At 35.8% G+C, this 15,656-nt stretch overlaps 1 protein-coding gene across 2 annotated transcripts in view; it reads left to right on the top strand.

Annotated features, from left to right (window-relative positions):
- The window catches only part of srcin1a (SRC kinase signaling inhibitor 1a), a 195,856-nt gene that overhangs the window by 95,859 nt on the left and 84,341 nt on the right, over nucleotides 1–15,656 (top strand). For both annotated transcript variants that reach the window (XM_051936423.1, XM_028819382.2), the window contains exon 2: nucleotides 8,284–8,582. In XM_051936423.1, coding sequence (XP_051792383.1) covers nucleotides 8,307–8,582 — 276 coding nt within the window. In that variant the 5' untranslated portion in view covers nucleotides 8,284–8,306. The remainder of the gene's footprint in view (nucleotides 1–8,283; nucleotides 8,583–15,656) is intronic.

Below are 15,656 nucleotides of genomic sequence, written 5' to 3'. Positions count from 1 at the left end.
CTCCTGATACAGAATCACAGAATAGAATACAGAGGGCAGCAGTAAATCTAATCCTTTTATTGCCTTTTTTCTAGATATAAAAGAATCCTGTTTTTCAGTTCGATAACATTTACATATGTGTGGTCTAAAATAAATAATGAAACGGAACATTTAAACTACACCATATGATGAGTAAAATACAGTGTCTTGAAACCTCAAATGAAACCAGTTTTGAAAAAATTATCAAGCAGTTTTTGAAACAGAAATACCAAACAACAGACCCTGTAGTAACATAATTTGCATTTATCTACCAATACATGTAACTCTCAAGAAGCTCAACAAAACGGTATATCCCAAACATTACCACATACATGTTTAAAGCTGTGAATGAAAGATGTGTAACTAGTTCTTTCTTTATTTTCCCAATATAATTGAATCAGACATCTTATGCTGTAAATTATCTTTACCTATTTTGTTCTGAGTTCTATCCTCTTTTCATGTTTCAGTATTGAATCCATTTCTTTCAGGTAAACTTTCATTATAGAATCTTTACTGTAATACTTGTTATGAAATATTGAACACCTGGGGCCTCGTGTATAACGCCGTGCGTAGAACTCACACTATAACATGGCGTAAGCACAAAAGCGGGATTGTGCGTACGCACAGAAAAATCCAGATGCAGGAATCTGTGCGCACGCATACTTTCACGTTCTTCCACTACATAAATCCCGATTTACGTGAAAAGTAACGCACGTGCACGCGCCTTCTGTCCCGCCCCAACTCCTCCCAGAATTACGCCTCTTTGGAATATGCAAATCAATATAAATAGCCTTCTGTGAAAAGACAATGGGGAAAAGCACAGGGGAAAATATAAGAATTTCAGCGAATGCCAAGTGGAGGCAAAGGAAAAACGTACTATTTGTTGGTTTTAAACAGTGGTATAATCAACAAAAGAAAGTTGATCGAGTGACAGAGTGTCGGAAAAAACTCGAAAGATCAAATTCACAAAGTCGCACAGTGCCCGAAATAAAAAGAAATCACATATCAAAGTCGCTGTGAAAAGGTGAGTCGTAGCCCACCGTCTGAGTGTCATATGAAAGCGTATTAGGGTTACAAACAAAAAACATAGGCACACAGTGGGAAAAAAGCACGAAATGTCAACTTTAATCTCGAAATTTCCACTTTAATCACGGTAGTTTATTTTGCCATTAAAGTAGAACATCATAAACTTCATCTTAAAATCGTTTATTTTACTAGTTTCTCAAGTAGCATGTTAAAGTCTTTGTTCTGCATTTGATCTTCTATGTGCTCTATGTGTGTGAATCACTACGTGCTTCCGTTCTTTCTCTTTCTCCGACAGGACACAGAATGCATTACATTCGAGATATTACAGCTCTCTGAATAATTAAAATACTGAGATGTATACGTGATATCATTTTCATGATGATAGAATGAAAGCATGTTATTAAACATGGGAACACGGTGGCGCAGTGATTGTTCATATCTCACGCAAGAGGCTTGCTGCACCATGTGCGACCTTCGATGAAATATTTATTACAGAAGTACTGTCTCTTTCAATCGTACTAACCTCCAATTCCTGTCCATACTTTTCTTTCTCCAATCGCCACACAATCAGCACTGTAATAGACGTTAAGCCATATGTAAGCTTAGAACGCCGATTCTTCAAAACTTTTAAGGAACATTGAAATATCTTCGTAGTACATGTTTAATTATTCTATTCGTCTATCCTTCTAGTGTCGCGGTCAGCACCAGCAAGAATACAGCGCAAGGAAGGAGCTATCCTTGAACTATACGCTGCGGCACCGTGTCCTCACATGTTTAATTATTAACAATATAGATTATTTAAATGAAGTTAAAGTTTTATCTGTATACTATAAGCAGCATATTTTGCTGCATTCATCTTAAAAATGATACTGTCATCATACGCGCTTCATAAAGTAGCGCAGGTTGTGCAATATTATAACTGTAGTGCAAGTTTACAGTGAGGTGATTGAACTTATAAGTAAAAACAGTTCTACAAGGAGCACTTGATGGACTGATTGAGTGCGTTTATAGTTATTGGTATGAAACTGTTTCTGAAACGCGAGTGAGAGTAATATGGAAAAAAGATGATCCGCAGTGGCAACCCTTAACGGGACAGCAAAAAGAAGAACAAGATGCAGTGAGCGTAAAAACGCTAAGCAGTTATGGTATTTGGAATACTATGGCTATTCCCTGGCCATTATATTGCTGCAGGTTAATTACAATCAGATGCATTACACTAATAACAATATGCAGTTAATTTCAGTGTATTTATAAAGCCGCGTCAGGAATGTGGAGCTAAGAAAGATAGGGTGAGCACACAGGAACAGTAGTTTGACCATTCTGTGGACTATTATATTGTTACAGGTTAATTACAATCAGATGCATTAAATTTATGAACGATATGCGGTTAATTTCAGTGTATTTGATAAAGCCGCCGCCGTGGATGTGGATCTAAGAAAGAGTAACCACACAGGAACAGTAGCACTGCTTTGACGCTGGGGTGCCGCCAGTCTGCAAAACCGAGCGGAGAAATTGTGTACGCCAAGGTATGAGTTACCGTGGAAATGTGCGTGGCGTTACGCCAAGTTTAGGTTTTATACATCGCGATTTTGAGCGTGGAAAGGTTCGTACGCAACATTTCTGTGCGTACGCACCATTTATACATGAGGCCCCTGGTGATGGATAAGGTTTGTCTTAGGATTGGCTGACTAAGAATTTCAATAAAACAAAGATAAGGTGTTTCCTCTGCAATACAAATTGAGATTAATTAAGTAAAAAAACACAGAATTACACCATAAAGCCCATCAATTGTCACCTTAGAAGTTTAGTGTCATACATTTATATTTTTTAGAGCATCTGATCATTAGAAATTGATGATACTGCATTTTAAACAAAGTATAATGCTGTTATCAAATAATTTTGATATGTTGTTGTCGGAGATCATTAAAACTCTAGTTAATATAGATCTTTGCTTAGTAGCCTACATTTTTGGTTATGTCTAGTGTAACAAGAAGAGACATGAGACATGGCAAATGTTTGGGGCAGGCACCCGTATAATCTTTATCCTGGCTGCAACAATTAAAAGTTGAGTGCAAGTAAAGTTTACAAGACAGAGTCCAAAACAGAACTCGATTCCAGAGGAAGGGAGTGAGGCTTTATAGGAAGCCTGTGGGAAATGATGTCATCTTCGGTGCTGGGACCAGAAGTGATGTCGTCCTCGGGACCGGAAGTGGCGTGTTCCAAGTCGAGGCAGTGGCTCCCAGTGGGATTTCCCAGGAAAGGTCTACAGGGAACTTAGAGCGTTAGTGCACCCCGCCACCCCCTGGGTAGATGTGTTACCATTATTCTCCAAGCCCTTCAGCTGCCTCCTATTCACACGAATGTGACACTAGCTATTGGATGTCAATGATAATTTCAAGTACCGGTAATATTCATTCAGTTGTTATCAGAACAGTTTTTTTTTTTTTTTTTTTACTAATAGTGAGTAATGAGGGCTTCAGAGTGATCATCAACCCTGAACAGTGCAGCAGTCCATTACAGAACATATTTATCCATTTTTACTCATCCATCCTTCCAGTATTTTTCAAGCTTAATTTTAGGGTCTCCAGAAGTATGAGTCTGCCCTGGTAGCATCTGTTACAGGGCATTCTTCCCAATACTGGACTGGTCAAGATTAATCGGTTAACCTGCCATCATACCAGTGGATTGTTGGAACAAAACTGAGTGCATGGTAAAAACCCTTGTGGACAGGGGAGAAACATGCATACTAAACAAAACAGTGTATAGGCTGGGATTTGCGCGGAGAACCTAGGAGCTGTGAACTGGATCAACAGCACTAGGCACTATTTGTCCATGCTGCCCATTTCATATAACAGTAAATGTAATGTAACTCTGTTTTATGACTTTGCTTGTTTCTAGTCATATCTTTTTATTTTAATAAACTTTTTTTTTCATTTTGCTGTAGCAAGTATTCAAGCTACCCAGTTGAATATTTTACAATGTCTCCATATTAATGAAAGAACATATTATTAAGGAAGCCATGGTGGTGCAGTGGTTAGCACTGATGTTTCAAGGTGGTAGTGGCCTGAAATTTCCACCTAGTCCATGACTGTGTGGAGAACTGTGTGGAGAGCTTTCAACCTAGTCCATGGCTGTTATGATGTAAGTGAGCTTACATTTGGTAAGAAAATGTAATTCTGATTGTACCTTGTTAGTGGGTCACTGATTCTAGTTATTTTTCACCACCTAGCTAATAAATTGAAAATTACGAACTGAAAACTCTTTGTTTAAGGTCTGTTTTAAAGATTTTTGAGAATCAAGTTTAAGTAAAATCTTCCCTCTGCTGTCTGAAGAAGTTGGATCACTGTTGTCTTTCAACTGGTATTCCAGTCTGTCTTTTTGTCTGTCCATCTGTCTGTCAGTTTAGATGTTTAGCAATTTTAGGGTTTTTGTTATTTTTGGGTTTTGTTTCTGCATGGAGGGTGTTCTTCAGCATGTGCCTGTCAATCAGCTTCCATCTAATTTAGGCTACATGTGCTGCATGTCAGAATCACATTTTTAAGTTATAGCTAAAGATGCTTTCATTTGAACTATCCCATCGCAGCTCTTTTAGATCCATTAACATGATTAATTAAGCAGAGGCTCCTGCCAGGTAATTTTTTTTGTTCATGAAGATGGTTAAACAAATTTATATTATGTTATCTAATGCCACAGTATTTAGAACACATTGTAGTCCATGGTATCTATACTTATGAAATATTTAAACGCCTCTTACCTCATGGTAAAGTTTCTAGTTTACGTTGTGTGGACCAAGAAATATATCATTTATTAGCACTGAGGAAATTGCATCACAGTAGATTTTCATAATAATTGGTTATTTCAGGATAGAAAACTATACAGGCACATGAACAATGGCTTAAAGGACTAAATGCAGAAAAAGAGAGGGTTAAATGAGGGATATTCCTGCTGGAAAGACAGAGACTACAATGCAGTGGAAACAGATTTTATGCCCATTTTGTAAACATTAGCACCATTCATAGCCCCATTCCCTATTAACGACTAACACGGTGATGTCAAAGTCACTTTGAGACTTGAAGTAATATGTAAGAAGTTGAAGTGTTCAGAAGTATATATATATCAACAAAAGTATTGGGACGCCTGACCATTACACCAACAGGGACTTACTGCATTCAAATACATAGACTTTATATGGAGTTCGTCCCCCCCTTTGCAGCTATAACAGCTTCCACTCTTCTTGGAAGGCTTTCCACAAGATTTTGGAGCATTTCTGTGGGAATTTATGCCCATTCATTCTTTACAACATTTATGAGGTCAGGCACTGATGTTGGATGAGAAGGTTTGGCTCGCAATCTCTGTTACAATTCATCCCAAAGGTGTTTGATGGGGTTGGGGTCAGGACTCAAGTTCTTCCACACCAAACTCATCCAACCATGTCTTTATGGACCTTGCTTTGTTCACTGGGGCACAGTCCTGTTAGAATAAAAAAGGGCCTTCGCCAAACTGTTTCCACAAAGTTGGAATCATAGCGTTGTCCAAAAAGACAAACATGCTGCGCACAGTCCTTTGTAATGCTAAAAGCAAGAAATCAGCAGCAGAGACCAGAACATTGTTTACAGCTTACCATGTCATACATGTCCAGAAGTGTATGTGGAACAAATATCACAGACACTTGCCACACATATACAGGAACATCGAAATGAAGTCAGAAGAAAGGACCCACGGTCTCTGATTTACATACGTACAAGTTCGACTGGACATACATTTAAATTGGACTCAGTGCAAGAAAAAATCAAGGCTAATGGTAAAAGTGCCAGAGAACTGGCTGAAACGTGGCTATCCAATGAAAATGCCATTAACAGACATTTGGACATGAGCCCACCGTATGCAGGCTTGAAAAAAAGAACATGCAAATAATAAATAAGACTTTATGACCAACACTCTCTGAACCCCAACTCCTCAATCCCCCACCCCCATTCACCTTTCATCCCCTCCTTGTTTGCTATATATTGCCTTGGGTCCTGTAAATGTAATCATTTTCCTCTGATGATGATTCCTGGTAGGAATCAAAAGCTTAGGAATAATAAACTATTTTAAGATCTATGATTCATTTGCTCCCTTTGTTGATTTCCACCTATAAACATGCAAACTGTATCACCTCCATTTATATGTGTGTGTATGTATATATATGTATATATATATATATATATAATATATATATATATATATATATATATATATATATACACACACACATATATACACACACACATATATACACACACACATATATGCAGTATGTACCTCTGTTGGGTACATTTTACAGCAATTTATAATCTAACTTACTGTAAATACGTCTGTGTTTCTTGAAAACACATCAGACATTCCAGCTTTGTTTGAACAAGCCACCTGATCTATTCAATTCAAAATCACTTTGTCTCCATGGCAGAACACTAGAAGTTAACACAATACATTAATACTACACCTAACAACCACTGTACAGAAGATTTTTCATTTACAGTTTAACATTAACACAAAGAAAAATACATTTTAATTCCTGTTACTTAACCTTTAGATGGGAAAGCTTGTAAAACGAATTCCTGTGTGTGTAAACATACTATAGGCAATGTCAACATTAAAGTAATTTTCATATATTAATATGTATGTGTTCATAATGATGAAATGCAATGCATTGGAAATACTTTGAAGATGGTACTAGTTATAATTAATGACCAAGAAATGTACTCACCTGATCAATCCTGTGTTATACGTTACGGTTGCACAGATTACCCTACTGAAATATGATACTGTGAAGATATAAAGGCTTTAACTGTTCATTTGAGACACAAACACATATTTGATAAGAAAGTTCAGAAAGGTTCTGTTTTGAAATATGCTTAATCATATTCTTCATTTGAACTGAAGAGAACAAGGAACACAGCTGCTGTGTAAGATGAATTCTTCCCCTTTACAAATGACAGTACAATCACCACCACTACTGCTACTTTAGCATATTATTAAGCCTAAATGTTTGTATAGTGGCTATATTATAAAAATAGATAAAGTGATGGCGACTATACAGCTGAAGCATTTTGTTTCTAACATTTTTATTTTTTTAAACATAGAAATATTTTTTACCAGTTTTTCTACATTCATTGATGCATCAAGTCATGGAAAAATTAATTTTTGGCATATCTGTCTCACATAGGAGTCATTCAGTAACATGCAACATAGATTATTGCATTAGAATATGTAAATACTTCCAGACCGATCTGTCTTCACCCTTCCAAGGCAATCCCAATGTCACAGTAATTACTAAAGAGCGTTGTTGAATGTTGGTCAGACATACAAGTAAGAATTTCGTAGTGTGGTATTTACAATGCACATTTCTGCAGACAGTCAAGTGGTTTTTCAAGCTTTCCCTTGATGACTTTGAAGACAAATAAGTTCAAGTTAAATTACTTTAAAGCTTACATTTCCTCTGCAAAATAGGGTGGGCTGATGTCCTCCTGCTTATGCTGATGCAAATGAACCACAATGTACATGCTAAGTGTGTTAAGCTTTAAAAACTTAAAATATGAATCATCAAGAAATGTATTACCTTTCTAAAATTTTTGAGATTTTTGCTCATTTATATATTTATTTAATTTTCTGGCTGGACTTAAAAAATCAAGTTTTCGACAAAGTGTCAATATCTTAATCATCATAAATATACTTTACACTGAGAATGCTTTTTCTTAGCAGTTAAATACAAGTATAATTTTTTGAAAATCCATCCCTAAGCACATTAAATGTGCACTATAATAGAGTATGCACTTTACAGTTGGAGTACCAACTTTAATTTGCACTATAGTTGCCCATTGGATACTTTACCTGTAATTGTAATTCACAGTAGAGTGTAGGAGACATGTGTCCATGCATGTTGTCAGTCATTACTACTCTCATGCTGAACATTTAGACTTCTACTCCAGGAATAATTAATCTGCATAGGCCTTGAGGGTAGTACATCCAGGCTAACCCTTCCAACCATATGGGACTCTGCAAAAATGTTAGCTTGAGTCATTATTCTGCCAGCCTCAGTCATCACTCATGTCACTCATGCATGAAAACAACAAAGACTGTCCATTTTTGTTGAACTATTTGTTGAATAAAAAGGAATTATATGTTACAGTGAAATTTTCTGTAGGTGTCTAACAGTGGGACACACTATTGTGTGTTGTTGTTTGTGTTTTCTTCTCCTAGATCCGGACCGCTCAGGTCAACACATGATCTCCACAGACGACGCGGAATACCCGCGGGAGTACCGCACGCTGGGGAACGGCACACGGCGGTTCTCCAACGTGGGCCTAGTACACACCTCTGAGCGTCGACACACTGTGATTGCAGCACAGAGTCTTGAAGCACTTACTGGACTCCAGAAAGCTGATATGGAAAGGAAAAGGGATGCTTTTATGGATCACCTCAAAAACAAGTACCCCTCTCAACATCCTCCTTCACCTGGGGGCAGTATGCGTGTTCAACAAGAGCGTGTAAGAGAGCAGGTAAAATGAATAAAAAATGAGTAATATATTAGTTATTAGATATTTTCTTTTGCTTATATAAAAAATGTTTGTGCCTTTTTATATTTTTATGATAACAATACTGTACAAGCCCAGAGAGACTTAATATTATAAATTAAGGTCATAATGCATGAATTGATAAAATGTTTCATGTCCACTTTAGCAAATTCAAATTGAAGTAGTTTACAGAACAGGATCTTTCTGATGGAGGCATGATTTACCAGTACCTCTCCTTGTTCTTGTTTTAATACTGTTTTTCTAGCTTTTTAAACATGGAGCACCATTCATCAAGAAAGCAGATTTCTTCTGAGACTAATCCCTATGCATCCATCCACTTTCTTTACTATCCATGTTTCCATGGTTAAGGTCACAGAACCCAAGTTGATACCAGCAGCAGAGGACACAAGGCAGGATGATGTGCTCAATGGGTTGCTAGTTTGATGCAAATAGACAATGTTTATTTTATACAGTGCTTTTCCTTTAGTGATTACCATCATAAATTGCAAGATACAGATGCAGAACAATTATTTTAACTGTTCATAACTGGAAAGCAGGCAGGTTAAGTCACTTGTTCAGGCTGTCTATAGCGCAGTACCATAACCGCTAGACAATAGGAGATGTGATCAGAAACTAAGGTGAATGTTTAAATAAATAAAAAAAAACTATTACAGTAAAAGGCACATTGCCATTGATCCCCATGGAAATATTCCCCCTCACTTCGAACACACTTATCCCATTGTTCTTGCCACTTTCTGAAGCAGTTCTAGAAGTCATTTTTCGTCAGTGTCTTTAGTTGTGCTGTCGTGGCTACTTCGATGTCATATGTGACAATCAAAATCCAACATCAAGGTGGTGATGATTGTGTTTTTTGACCTTGATGGAATTGTGCAAGCCGAGTTTGTACCCAGTAATACTGAATATTATAAGGGCTTATTAGAGCGTTTAAGAAATGTTGTTTGTAGAAAACGACCTGAGAAATGACCAAACGTTTTGATCCTCCACCATAACAATGCTCTGTGTCACACATCACTTCTGGTATGGCAATTTCTGTCAGATAAAAACATTATGGTGTTTCCTCATCCACCTTATTCACCAGATCTGGCACTGTGTGACTTCTGGCTCTTTCCCAAAGTCAAAATGACCATGAAAGGTAAACATTTTGAATCAATTCAGGACATCGAGGCAGCCATGACAGTGCAACTCAAGACACTCACGAAAGAGGACTCAAAGTGGCAAGAACGATGGAATAAGTGTCTTCGAAGCAAGTGAGATTAATGGCAATGTGTCTTACACTGTAATCATTTTATTAATTTAAACATTCACCCTATTTTTTTTTTATCACAACTCGTATTTCACTCTTGAAAACTAGTATCACTTAATTATATTTACTAAATTGGTAATGGGATATTTATTTTTTATTGATTTTGTTCAGATTATTGTCCAGTTTCACTGCTAATTCCTTGTGCAACATAATAAAGTAAGCAGCATTCTTATTAACAAGAATATCAACTTTCTAATAAATGAGTTTTCCTCAGATACATATTTTAAACATGTGGGCAACATGATGGGACTGTATATAGCAATGCTTCCTGGGTTCAGTTTTCACTGTGCAGGTGGTGCTCTATTCCCATGGATTTTTAGGTGGTAGAATTGCACAGTATATTAGATTACTTCACGACTCTCAATCCAGGCCTGGTTACTGCCTTACCCAAATAATTCCTGAGTAAGCTTTGATTTACTACAATTCTATAACAGATTCTGAAAATGGATATATACTGTAGATGCTTTGTGTAAAAATATGAATCAGATATAATAATACAGTGCTATCATACCATTAACAGTTTTAAGTAAAAATTTGTGTTTGCAGCATGATCAAACTGAAAGTGAATATATACAGAATTCCTGTGAATTTAGATAAGCTGGCTCTTAGGTGTCCCTGTTTTTTAAATGCTCCAAAAGAGCCGAATAGAAGATTACTAATGGCCAGGCCCTTTCTCTGTCTTGCTTTCCATTCAGCCCCCTCTCTCACTCCCTCCTCCCATCCTTAGTCTGCCACACATAAATGCTGCAGCGAGAGACAGGTGGAGTCTGCAGTTGCCTGGGCAACCCCTTCTCTTATAAGGAAATCAATGCTATCACATTGCAAAGGTCAGATTGGAAATGGAGGAATTGCCGTTGCTACAGAATATGGAGGAATCCTATACTATTAACATGAAATAAACCACACTGTCAGCACAAGATACAACAAGAAATAAATAAATGATCAAACCTGACGAGCTGAGAAACGAGAGAAGAGAGAGGAGAGCAAGGTAGGGAGGGAAAGACAGAACTACGCAATCCAACATTCAACAAACCACTGGAAAATCAGGAGACACTGCCTGCACCAGCTACTGTTGATGAGCTGAATTTAAGGATTATTTAAGGTGGAGCTTTCTGATCGTTGAAGCAGTGGGAGGAGGAGTTCAATAGATGATGCAGCACAGGGCCACCTGAAGTGAGTGATGAAGCCTTTTATTAAAGTATGGCAATGTCAGGGCCTGATTCAAGATCAGTATAGATCTCCATTGCACAGCACTGCCAAGTGCTACAAATAATGAACCCAAATGATTTGCCTATGCCCACACTGTGGAAAGGTGACAATGTTTGCAATGCATGTAGGATTCACTCGAGTGCTGTATATTTAAACCTTAAAGAGTGAAAATGACAGTCGAGTTATTGTATGTAACTGCAGTATTTCTGCTGTCCATAGAATAATTTTTGGGATTAACAATGAATACCGCAATATGACATTTCACTTAAGGGAATCTGTACGACCTCACAGGCCCTAAACATGAATATGGACACTAGAACCTATTTAACACCTTAGCATTCTGTTAATAATAACACATTCCATGAATTCCTGGTTTTGGAATAAGGAAAACCAGTACTCTGATTTATTAATGCAATAGTCAAATACTGCTTACAGTTATTATCTTCCTGTAGACTCAAGGTGTCTACATATATTGTGTAGGTTTTGTCTTATTTACCATCTGAACACCTACATGCAACTGTCAGCATCCAGTGTATTGCACCGACATGGCTGTTTCCTGCTGCTAAGAATCAGACAAGTAAGCTGACAGCCCATATTGCCCAATAATTCCATAATTTGAATCTAAGAGTTTTTAAGAGAGTTTTGCATGTCACATTAGAATTTTCATAGTATTGTAGCAATTGCTAGTCAAATATATTGCATGGGCTGATAAAGCTGTCTAATTTATTTGTATAAATATACTTATTTCAAGAAAGGAGTGGCCTGCAAAGAGCTTACAAAACAAACAAAACTCTCGCAAGTGAAATCACTTTAGCAGTGTTAACAGTAAAGCTTTCATAGGTATTAGATAATGCTTCAGGCTCAACTTGTAATGTATTAAAAATACCCTAGTACAGTAAGATTTAGGTTTCCATACCACAGGTAAATCCAAATTTTGAAGCAGAGCTTTTTGTTTCTGTTAAAGGCTGGTTAGGTCAGCAGGCAGTAAGATTTTGTTACAAATTCTACATTTTGAAACTTCAATACCATTTCTAGATCAGTAGTGTCGGTAACTTACCGAATATTTCAGTATTGGTCAAACATTCTGTTTGTAACCTGCAGTAAGCATATTAGATCATAGGTCTGTATCAGCAATAGATGATCAATATGTTGATTTATCCAAGTACAATGCCATAGTTTCAGAGTTTATTTTATTGTAGGTAGTATTATATTCATTAGTTGCCTGTTAGTATTACAGATTTTGGTAAATTAGTACTTATATTGCCATCTCATTTTAATCAGTCCATCCAACCCACATATGTCTTTTCATATTTGCAGGGAACTGGAGCTTTTTTCCAGCTTTGGGAACATCATAGGCACAGCAATAGATGGGCATACATACGCTTGTACTCACTCAAGACCAATTTATAGTCATCAGAGTACCTAATCTTAATATATTTGGGTGTTTTGGGGTTGCATGGGGGATGTCCATTGTTTACTTGAAATGGAAGAGTAACTCTGTTTTTAGATATTAGGAGATATAAAACGGCTAAACTGCTGAGATTGCCAGTCTTGTTGCTGTGTACTGTACACCACATTGTTTTCTTAACTCATGGCAGTATGTTTTTTGTTTTGATCGAATGGAATCTTTGAAACCGAGAGTTCAATAAAATAACATAACATTCTTGAACCTGTTTAATCCAACTCAGAATCATATGCACCAATAAATTCTAATTTAATTACATGCTAAAGAAACAAAAAGAAATATTTCACTGTTGGGGCTTCATTAGGTGTGTCAGACAAATGAATTGCAGCATTCTTTATTTCTTACTAGTATAGGGTATTTTAATAAATGTGAAAAGAGAATAATAATCTATATGGTCATTTTTATATCCCCTTGTATTATAGAAAATTTAGCAAAACCTAATTGCATCTGATGGATGCACAATACAATATACTGAAAGTATCATTAATTTTAACCTTTCTTTATTTAAATGTCCTAACCACCTTCAGTAATAATTTAAATTACTCAAGGAAGGTAAAACAAACTACAGTGCAGTGTACATACTAGTGGTAATTAAAGCTTGCATTCTGCATTCCCTTTAATTTTTCTCATCAATGTATAACAGATAGCATGTTGGAATAGATAATTTTTTTAAATACTAATAGCAAACCTATGAATTGGAGTGATCATTTTAAATTCCCAGATACAGTACATTATTATGCAGGTGTAAATCAGACTTGTAAACCAATAAAGAACAATGCAGGACAGATAGAAACAGAAGTGGTTCAGATTTCTTAAGGGACATTGGTAATGTGATCAGTTTAAATTATGCAATATTGAAGATGGTGATGTAAAATTCATAGGAATTAAAAGTTGTTATGCTTACAGACAATTAAACATTATAAAATATATGTACAGATGCAAGTAAAGACTAAATGGTTGGAAAATGTTTTTTTCTATGAAACTTTTATTGTGAGCAATTTTTAATAATTGATGCCACATAGCATTGATAATTATTCTTCTGTACAGTAGTTTCTTATATGAAACACAAATCCAAGACATAAAGTTTGAATGCAGGAGAGACTGGACCCACAATGCAGTCGGACATTCTACCATATGCACTGTTCTGCATTTGTTGTAGGCTGTCACTAAGATGTGCCTTTCCAATGACTAAATGTGAAACACCATGCATATATATATATGCAGGGGTGGACAAAAGTAGATTTACAGTTGTGAGTATGTGAAACAGAGTTCATTCTTGTATTATTATTTATTATTTATTTGTTTTATTTCTCTTCTTATTTGTCTTATTATTATTATTAAAGTGTGCTTGAGTGTAGAAAGTAGACTACAAGAATGTGTAAATAATTAAGGCTGTCAATTTGAGCACTTTTGAGATGGTACCTAACTGTGCCATTGTGACATTCTTTTGAGTTAATGAAGTTAATAAAGCTGATGTAATACTCATATATTTATATATACTGTATTTATATATACTGCATGTATGTAATGTGTTTACATCTCATGCCTTTAGCAGTTCTGTCTGTATGCAGTACAAAGACACTATAGTTTCTGCCTGTGGGTTGATTTTTTTCTGCTTATAAATGAAAGAGTATCAACTATATGGTGACAGCTCAGCTGCAAGAAAAACTCAGCAGACTAGAAGACTGTGTTTGAAGGATACTGTTGTAGGTGATGCAGCTGTTTAAGGTACACACTGTACCTTGCAGTCCTAAATACTTCACTGAAGAATTGAGTAGGTGGCAGCTTATTTCTCTAGACTTTTTTTGTTCTTGATGTCTTAGACATTCCTTATGTGTAGATTACTATACAATTATCTATTGCCTAACCACATGACAATGCTGTGAGCTTGAAAGGTTGTGTCCCATTGCCAGGAGGGCTTGTTTAGCTAGCAAAAGTAATAAAAAAAGTTACAGATGCTAGATAGCACAGTCAGAAAATGATAAAGGAGGTCTGTAGAAGTGTAGCCAGGAATAATGTGTTATGCACAGCAACCTTGTAATTAGAGGAACTATGCTAAAATACTGGGTCTCATTTAAAATGCTAAGACTGATGGGACATTTGCTTAACAAATTATGTTAAAGGTTAGAAGCCATAAAAACTGTACTGTCTATTCTTTAGGTTTTAATATAGTATGGATCTTGTGAATACTGCATATACTTTTGTATAAACGTTCAGAAAGTTATTAGTTAGAAAAGGACATTTTTTTTTTCAAAATTTAAACTGAACATAAATGAAGAGACATGACAACTAGAGTAATATGAGCAATAGTGGTTGTTTTAGTACATTGGGCATTTGTCGCATTTGAAATAAGAAATGATTTGGATATTTTCCAAAGAAATTATTTTTTGCTTTAATGCATCATTTCATTTTTGTGTATCATGTATAATAAGGAGGATCTTTATTTTTCAGTTTTATTAAATTTATTACATTTACTAAAATAAAAATCTGAATCAAAATAACTTTCTATTTTTTTGTCTAACCTAAAGTAACTCTTCAAAGAAATATGTCAGTGGTCAACCACTGTGTTTATTCCTGAATAATTTCTACTAAAGATGTATAACTTTATTCTGACAGAGTCCATATAACAGTCTATTTGGTATTAATATCCACTAAATACTGATTTTTAAACAACTTTCTTTCAGCGTTCTATGTAATTGAATTCTAATTTATCTATTTTTAGTAGGTTGCATATTGTAGTTTCATTTTAGTTATTTCATTTTACCTCCAAGGGATAGATTTCATTCATACTCATTAAAATATTCTTTTTGGATCAGTAAATTCTTAATCATGTAATTATATTTTCTCAAGCAGCATCAAAATTGTGTTGCTGTACTCATTTGCTATGGTTGTTTCCTGAGTAATTTGTAAATAGTGTTAGTTTGTAATAATTGAATTTTTACATCTTTATGGCTGCTCTGTAAGACTTTCAATAGATACAGTGCTGTATGTTGAAATTATATGTAAAAGCCCACATTTGTCTCTTTGCATTAATTATGTTACTGATAAATCTATACCTACC

This window comes from Erpetoichthys calabaricus, chromosome 14, assembly GCF_900747795.2.
Source record: "Erpetoichthys calabaricus chromosome 14, fErpCal1.3, whole genome shotgun sequence".
NCBI lineage: Eukaryota > Metazoa > Chordata > Cladistia > Polypteriformes > Polypteridae > Erpetoichthys > Erpetoichthys calabaricus.
This window is presented reverse-complemented; position numbering and strand designations above follow the sequence as displayed.